Source organism: Sinocyclocheilus rhinocerous, unplaced genomic scaffold (assembly GCF_001515625.1).
Source record: "Sinocyclocheilus rhinocerous isolate Xijiao unplaced genomic scaffold, SAMN03320098_v1.1 scaffold6693, whole genome shotgun sequence".
NCBI lineage: Eukaryota > Metazoa > Chordata > Actinopteri > Cypriniformes > Cyprinidae > Sinocyclocheilus > Sinocyclocheilus rhinocerous.
The window spans coordinates 838-9,737 of record NW_015662241.1 but is presented as its reverse complement, the minus strand read 5'-3'; the positions used below and the strand labels follow the sequence as shown (position 1 = coordinate 9,737).

At 35.7% G+C, this 8,900-nt stretch overlaps 1 protein-coding gene across 1 annotated transcript in view; it reads left to right on the top strand.

The window, feature by feature from the left end:
• Positions 1–7,444, top strand: part of LOC107727999 (oocyte zinc finger protein XlCOF6-like) — a gene marked incomplete at its 3' end in the record, with an annotated part of 12,134 nt that extends 4,690 nt beyond the window's left edge. Inside the window, exons 2-3 of the mRNA XM_016538050.1 lie at positions 6,629–6,661; positions 7,025–7,444. Coding sequence (XP_016393536.1) covers positions 6,629–6,661; positions 7,025–7,444 — 453 coding nt within the window. The remainder of the gene's footprint in view (positions 1–6,628; positions 6,662–7,024) is intronic.
• Positions 7,445–8,900: the final 1,456 nt, after the last annotated feature.

Here is an 8,900-nt window from a genome sequence, read left to right as displayed (position 1 = left end):
TGCATCCCTAGTTACCATGCTAATAAAGTGTTTTTACTATATTTTGGATTGATGTTATACGGCTCGTTCAATGAATCGTTTTTTTTACAAATAATTTACATTATTTTTAATCCATATGCACATGAAATTTAAATTCTAAATTTCTTTACCTCAAGAACAACTGTTTGTTACAAAGCAGTATTGTTTTTAGTCTACAATATGAACCTGTTGTTTTTAGTCTACAGTATGAACACAAACATAAAACTGTGAAATACAACCTATTGCCAGTAAAATATTTCTACACAAAAATGTCATTGATAATCATCAGTATGTGCACATAAAGTAATACTCTTCCTCAAGCAATAAAACATTTGTTTATACAAAAAACAAAACAACTAAAAATCTCATGTACAAATAAAATTCAAACTACAATGCTAACTCGTGTACTTGAACCACTGTTTGTTCAAAGAACCTCTTATCATCTACTTGCAAGAATGTAGTGCCGAGTGTAAAAATTTCACTGTTGGGGATTCACTTCCCTCCAACTCATAAATGATCATGTACAAGCATGTTACTGACAGGATCAAAAACAGGCAGCAAATGAAGTGAGTCTCACACATATCTGCAGGAGGATGTGGAGTCGAGTACTGATCATCAGATCCTGCAGACCATCCGTGCTCAGCTGTGAGCGGCGCAATGATAGAGAGATCAAAACTACTGTAATGGGAAAGACATTGGCATTCTTTTGCTGTTTGACTGTCAGTGTATCTTGGCTTCTCCTTTGTATGAACTCTCAGGTGCTGCTTCAGGTGTGAAGATCTCAAAAACATTTTGTCACATTGATCACATGTGTACAGTTTCTCTCTAGTGTGGATGTTCATGTGTTCATTAAGGCTTGATGATTGTGTGAAACTCGACCACATAATTCTTCAATATGGAATAATAAGTATATTCTACACAGAAATAAATAACTTTTTTTTATGAGGATTGGTTTTGTAGAAATATTTGGTCTTTAAAGGATCTCTTTGATGATGCTGGAGAGGTGTTGGATTACAATGCTTTTACTCTTAAACATGGTTTTACATGCCATCCAAAACAGTTTTTTCACAGTAATTTCAGCCATCCCATCTGGACTTAAAATTATTATGAAATGTTATTTATTATATAGTCAATTTACACCGATTTTACCGGCACTATACCTTGGGCCAACTGAGTTTAAAAGTAAGAAATGTACAAACGTTTATATTAGACAAATCTTCAACAATGTCATGTTTCCCTACAGGTCTGTAAGAAATCATTTGGATCTTTTCTTTGACAAACGAATGCTTAAACATATTAGAACCTCTTATTTAAAATTTCCAGTTCACCCCAAAATTAAAGAAACTCACTTTAAAATGTTATATGGTATTTACCCTTCTGGAGAGTTTCTAAGGGTTAGATTTAATTTTGAAATGATATTATGTAAATTTTGTAACGCATCTCCAGATAATACAGAGCATATTTTTTAAATAATTGTAAATATTCTAATATCTTCTGGAACAAAGTGCAACGTTGGTTAAAAGAGGGAAATGTGGTTGAATTGAACCTGTCCTTTATAGATATTAAATATGGAAACTATGAAGAAGGTGGTAAAAAAGGTTTGTTGATTAATGTTTTACTTTTGTTAGCGAAGAATTTTATTCACAAATGTAGATTTTTTAAATCACCCCCCATGTTTATAGTATTTAAGAACTATTTGAGACAATACTCAAAAACTTTGTCAAAAACAAAAAATTAAAAAGCTGGAATCTTGTTAGATTTATTTGATAAATATAATTTATTATAATGTTTTTTTATCCCCTGTGTTTAATTTATATTTATTCATATAGATGATTTAAAGAATTAATGTTTTTTGTTCTTTTTTAAATAATTTTTCTGTGTAAGTCCAAGCCGCTCTTAAAACTGTTGTCACTGAATGTAAGTTGTATGCCAATTTGTTCTGTAAAATCGTAATTTTTTGTTATACTTCAAAAAAAAAAAAAAAAAAAAGATCATGATAACAAGGCAGAAACGTTGCATAAACAAACTGTATGAAGTGTATTTTACAATTAAATATGCGAAGACACTTAGCATTTGAGGAAAACAAATTCACCAGAGTAATTCTGTGTTTGTGTATGTTCGTGTGAATAATTGTTTCGATGTTTGGAGTGATAATGTTGCTGTTACTGAATGTCTCGTGATCTGTGAGAGGAGTGGATATGAACTGATCTCAAGTTTTGCTGCTGCTATTTTTTTATAACGTTATTTCTCTTTTGAGATTTATCTTTCGCAGATAAAATTTGTTATAGTTACTTTTAGGGCTGCACGATAAATATCGCACAATATTTAATGCGCATCTTATCAGTAAAGCTGGTTCTGTAATCAGTGCTTTCACATGGGGAAGCATTAACTACACAGAGCCGTTGTTCACTGACAAGCTGCGCAATATATGTGTGTGGTTTTGCGCAGCTTGTCAGTGAACAACGGCTCTGTGTGAAAGCACGCACGTGATGGAGATTTACCGCTGATTACAGAACCGGCTTTACTGACGAGATGCGCGTTAAATATTGTGCGATATTTATCGTGCAGCCCTAGTTACTTTACATGGTTAAAATTAAGAACAGATACTGCCAAATACTTCATATAATTAGTCTGTATAATGAGCCTCGTGGGATATTTTGAAAAGAAAATGCAGTCGTCGGCGTCTACACCAGATCTTGTTGCCGATCTACTAAAAACGTCTTTTGCAGACAAAGGAGAATAACTGAGAAAGGAAGACCTACACTGAATTCGCTAACAAAGGCCAACAAAGTTTTTATGCGCCATTTCAAAGATTGCAACTATGAGTGTTATGAGTGGCTAACAGCTAGCACCGAGCACCGAGTTATTTTGTAGGCCGTGTTTACTTTTTAATACGAGTAAAGGGACATGGAATGACAGACCCATGAACTTTATTTACAAGTGACAGGTGAGTGCTTTATTATTTGATGAGAATGGTATCATGCACATTGTTATGGAGGTGTACATGGTATGCTGATAATACTGTGGTGTGGTTGGTGTGTGGATGTCCAGCATTTGTACAGTTTTGCTGCTTTGGGCGCGTTGTCATTTTAGAGTGACGTGAATGTGCATAGTGACCCCTACTGTTGAAATTGTTGATCAGCCGTTATTGTTGTTGAGAGCCTGTGTGCGGCATAATATGTGCATTATATGCATATGGCTGTTAGCTGTAACAGAGATGTGTAAGATGCATGTAGTTTACAGTTGCTTACTGAAGGCCCTGACTGAAACCCCACAGTACGCCACTGGGTAAACATGACTATTTATGTTGTGCCAACTTGTGATGTTAACGTAATCTTTTAAATCGGGCGGACTTCAGTCCCTGTTTGTTGAGTTTACTCAAAAAAGCGCTTGCGATAAGTTGCCTTATTATTTTAAGTTGACCCAACTTTTTTTCTTTTTTTTTTTTACAGTGACCCCAAAATGACATTTTTATCATTAATCACTTACCCCCATGTCGTTCCAAACCCGTAAAAGCTTTGTTCGTCCTTGGAACACAATTTAAGATATTTTGGATGAAAACCGGGAGGCTTTTGACTGTCCCATTGACTGCCAAGTAATGAACACTGTCAAGGTCCAGAAAAGTATGAAAGACATCGTCAAAATTGTCCATCTGCCATCAGTGGTTATCAACAGTAACGTTATGAAGCGACGATAATACTTTTTGTATGCAAAGAAAATAAAAATAATGATAAATTTTCAACAATTTGTTTCTTCGGTGTCTCACCGCGTCACCGTAGCGCCATTTTGAAAACAAAAAAAGTATCTTTGTGTTGCGGCTGCCACAGAACCGTGTACGCTGTTTGCGTTCAGTGGATAATCTCCAAAATGGCACTACGGTGACGCGGTGAGACACAGAGGAGATGAATTGTTGAATAAATGTCGTTATTTTAATTTTCTTTGCATACAAAAAGTATTCTCATCGCTTCATAAAATACAGATTAAACCACTGATGGCAGAGGAACTATTCTGACGATGTCTTTCATACTTTTCTGGACCTTGACAGTGTTCATTACTTGGCAGTCAATGGGACAGTCACAAGCCTTTTAAAAAAAGCTTTTACGGGTTTGGAACGACATGGGGGTAAGTGATTAATGACAAAATTTGGTAACACTTTACTTGAAGGGGTGTGGCTGCACCCATGGTACGGCAGCAAAGTTCCTTGATTATTACGCCGGAATGAGAGTATAGAGCCTAGCCATATCGGCCTAGAAACTTTTAAACTTTTCCGTAGCTTTTCATTTTCCGTCGGTCTTAGTACATGATGTAACTACAGAAGAGTCAAGTTTTAAAGAGGAAAAATATAGAAACTCTTTGGTCATTTTTGAGCGAGATTCATGACATGACACATGTCATGAATATGAAGGAGGTTTTATGCATGTTTATGACAACTGTCATTACAAGTACCACTCCACTTTTTTTTGAAAACAGGCTCATTTTCCAACTCCCCTAGACAGTTGAGTTCAGTTGACTTGAATGGGTGTGCATAATCATGACATGACACCTTCATAATCATGACATGACACATGTCATGAATATGAAGGAGGTTTTATGCTTGTTTATGACAACTGTCATTAAGTGTCATTCGCTCAGTTATGTAATTTTTAATGCAAAGATGACATTGTTTGACCTAACCCTACCCCTACCCCTACCCCCCTAACTCATAACAAAGACATCTCAAACAATGTCATTTTTGCATAAAAAATTACATAACTGAGCGAATGACACTTAATGACAGTTTTCATAAACATGCATAAACCTCCTTCAAATTCATGACATGTGTCATGTCATGATTATGAAGGTGTCATGTCAGTCTTATGCACACCCCTTCAAGTAAGTGTAACCCAAAATTTTCATTTTGGGGTGGAGTAACCCTTTAAGCATGGACTTTACTTTCATTAAAAAGGTTGATTTAGTAAATGTAAACTATTAATTTAAATTATAGACAAGTGCAAACTGGGTGCTTAATGCAAATGTAATTGGCCACATTTACAAAATCAGGTGATTATGTTCGCACATCTATGCAAATGTCTCTTTATGTATAGAGACAAAAGAATGAGGTTAATCACTAGCAGTTTTAGTGATCGTGTAGATTTGCAAAAAATCTTCAGCTTTTGGTTTTATTTATCAAACACAAAACCTCTTTAAGCAAACAGAGTTAGCTAAATCTTATCTAAATGAATTCTAATTTTAATCTAAATGTGATCTAATTTCATAATCACTAGCAGTTTTAGTGATCGTGTAGATTTGCAAAAAATCTTCAGCTTTTGGTTTTATTTATCAAACACAAAACCTCTTTAAGCAAACAGAGTTAGCTAAATCTTATCTAAATGAATTCTAATTTTAATCTAAATGTGATCTAATTTCAATCAGCTCCGCTTCCGAAGATGCCAGACTTCAAGGCAACTTTCTTCCCATATGTGAATGTCCCTTTTTTGTTTTTTTGATCTCGTCATAAGTTCTTGTGATCTAGACACAACAAAATAGCTGTACACTTCAGAAAGTAAAAGAAAATAATATCACATGGCCTAGAGCTTGCATGCTTTTCTGATTAGTTAAAAACGCCTGTCTCGATGTGAAACTGTGCTTGAAGACACAGTTGTGTGTGTGAGATCTTTTAACAGGCCGAGATGTAACAATATGTATTTTATAAAAATACCATATATATTTTAGACCCTGCTTTAAAGGTTCACAGTTTAAGTTTACAATTTTAACATACAATGTCATAACATTTTGATCTGAACAAAAAAATTACATCTGCTTAATATCAATGAAAAATGAAGTGCTTGCAGGATCCCAAAACAAATGTAAAACAATAACATAAATACAGATGTTGAACATTCTCAGAACCTTTCATCTTGAATTTCACAGGTTTTTCAGTTTGTATTTGTTCCACGTGGAATCGCTGAGAACTGCACAAAACGCCCCCACCACCAGAGAAAGCTGCAGGCTTAAATTAAACAACTGCCATGAATCTTGTATGATTTTTAAATCAATATTAATATTCAGTTTTTGAAAGTCGATACAGTATCGCCAAACAAAATATTGTGACACTCACATGTATCAATATTTTCTTACACCCCTATTTCTAATGCCCAAGACACACTGCACAATTTTCGGCTGTCCCAGACAAAAGACTGGCATCGTGAAACAATCGCAGTGATTTCTGATTCGCCACGATTGTTTCACGATGCCAATCTTTCATCTGCGACAGCCGAAAATCGTGCAGTGTGTCTCGGGCTTAGCAGCGTATTTATAGCCTGTCTGGAATAATTAACACTGCATTATTTTTATCCATTAGTATAAAAATGAGTTCAGTAACTCAGTGATATATTTTAGATTTTGGCAGATCAGCTCCTCCCACATTGCAATTCATCAGTGAAGCTCCTCCCACTGTAATCACATCATCGGTGAAGCTCCTCCCACTGCAGTTCACCAATAAATGCTGCAATATTCCCTCCAGTTTACAAGTGAAGACGAGCATCAAATCATCAGGAAGAGCTGAAATCTGCAAAGACTGAGTTTATTAAAGAGGACAGAGAGAAGATGAGAGATCCAGAACCCTGCAGAATCAAACACACTGAAGATACTGAAGAGCAAACAGGTTGGTGATTATTCTTGATTCTTCATTAATAATGCAGGCTATAAATCTTCAAGCAGATTTAGATTTGTTGTAATAGGGTACTTTTTCAGTAATATTTATGTTAGATAATTGTGTAGCTAATCAAACATATTTAATAGTTCTCCATATAGAAACATGGAATTTGTGATTATAATATTTAAAAAAATAATAATTTGAAGATCAATGTACCTCATTCATGGAAAGTTTCAGGGACTTATAATTTATAAAATGACATCAAAATTACCAAAATGTTGTATAACAACTGTCTACTTTATACTGTTACATCAGAGTTCATCAGGGTTACTGAGAGTTACTGAAAATTAACCATTTTTACTTTTATTTCAGAGTTGATTGAAGAAAACAAGGATAATCAAGAACTGAGTGAATATGAGGAGAAAAATAATGCCAAAAGCAGAGAAAATCCTTTGAGCTGCTCTCAAACCAAACAGAAAGATTTAAAGAAAAGAGCCAAGAAATCTTTCACCTGCACTCAGTGTGGAAAGAGTTTGACAAGCAAATATAAATTTGATGTTCATATAAGAGTTCATACTGGAGATAAACCATTCACATGTGATCAGTGCGGGAAGAGCTTCACTCAATCATCAAGCCTTAAGAAACACATGCACATCCACACTGGAGAGAAACCTTATAAGTGTTCATACTGTGACGAGAGATTCAGTCAGTCTGGATACCTGAAACCACACGAGAGGATCCACACTGGAGAGAAACTGTACACGTGTGATCAGTGTGGAAAGAGTTTCACAATAAAAGGACACCTTACAGGGCATATGAGAGTTCATACTGGAGCGAAACCATTCACTTGTGATCAATGCGGGAAGAGTTTTTCAGACTCATCAACCCTTAAAAGACACATGAACGTTCACACTAGAGAGAAGCTTTATGCATGTGATCAATGCAGCAAAACAGTTTTGTGGGCTTCAGACCTGAAGACACACCTGAATGTTCATACAAAGGAGAAACCACATTCATGTCATTTGTGTGGAAAGAGTTTTTCATGTCAAAAACAATTAAAAGAACATCAGAAAACACATTCTGCTGTGAGAGAGTACATGTGCTTTGAGTGTGAAAAGACTTTTACTACAGCAAACTGTTTAAAACATTCAGCACACAGAATCAGGCCTCAGGCCAGGTTTCTGCATCTCGTTTCCTCGTCCTCCTCAGGGGACTGTTCTCACAGTCAATGTCCCCCTTGTAAACAACAATTATAATTGTTTCACGATGGTCCTCTGGCGATTTGAAGCGGCCATCCAGGAAGAAATGTCTTTCTGTGGTTTACAGATCAGTAGCAGTGTCCTTTGGGGTGAAGAGCGAGTGAGTCACGGCGAAAACAAGAGGCAGGGGATGACAGAAAACAGAAAGTTCTCCGACAAATACCCAGGAAAACATCAGTCATTCATTAAAAAGACCAGGCAGCTGCTGTGCTCTGTGTTCAATATGTCACGATTTCTTTGATCAATTTTGCGATTTCGATTTTAATCACGATTTTGACACACACAGACTTGCTTTACAGTCATAAATGAATTCAGTGTGAATTTGAAACATATTTCCAAAAGAAAACCAATTAGAGCTTTATCAAAAAGCTGTGTCTCTAGAACAGACATAAAGCAAAATAATCACTAAGTAAAGGTGTAACAAAATGTCTCTAGAATAGACATATGGCAGAAAAAAAAATCCCATATCCAGGGAATTTTTTTTTGCCATACATTGGTCATAGAGCTCTTTCTAGCGGTACCTCAGGTGTTGAACTAGATTATGCTGTCTGTATCGGAAAGAGAAATGATTAGTTAACCTCTGGAGTCTCGGGTCTGACTCTCCTGAGTCGTTCGTTCACATGACTTAAAGGCTGTATTGGATACAGAAATTAGTTAATATTTCCCAAACTTCCTTACAAGCATAGCCAGTTTTTAAACTCATGATGGGTTTCTGTTCTCAAATTGAAGCTTTTTTTAGTTCTTACAACTTAAATATATTTATATAAATTTTTGTCATGATGGCTCTTTCCCATAACATTGAATGTGGTATAGAGAGTTGCTTTAAACTTTATCCGACGATTTCATATTAAATATCATCAGCCACATATTCTTTGAAATAAACCAGTAAATGAGCAGCTTCACATTGTACAATGATGTTTGAATGCGGGTTGCGGCCGACCGGCGGCACTTTGAATTGGAATGTAGTCCATCCATGGCAGACAACTCCT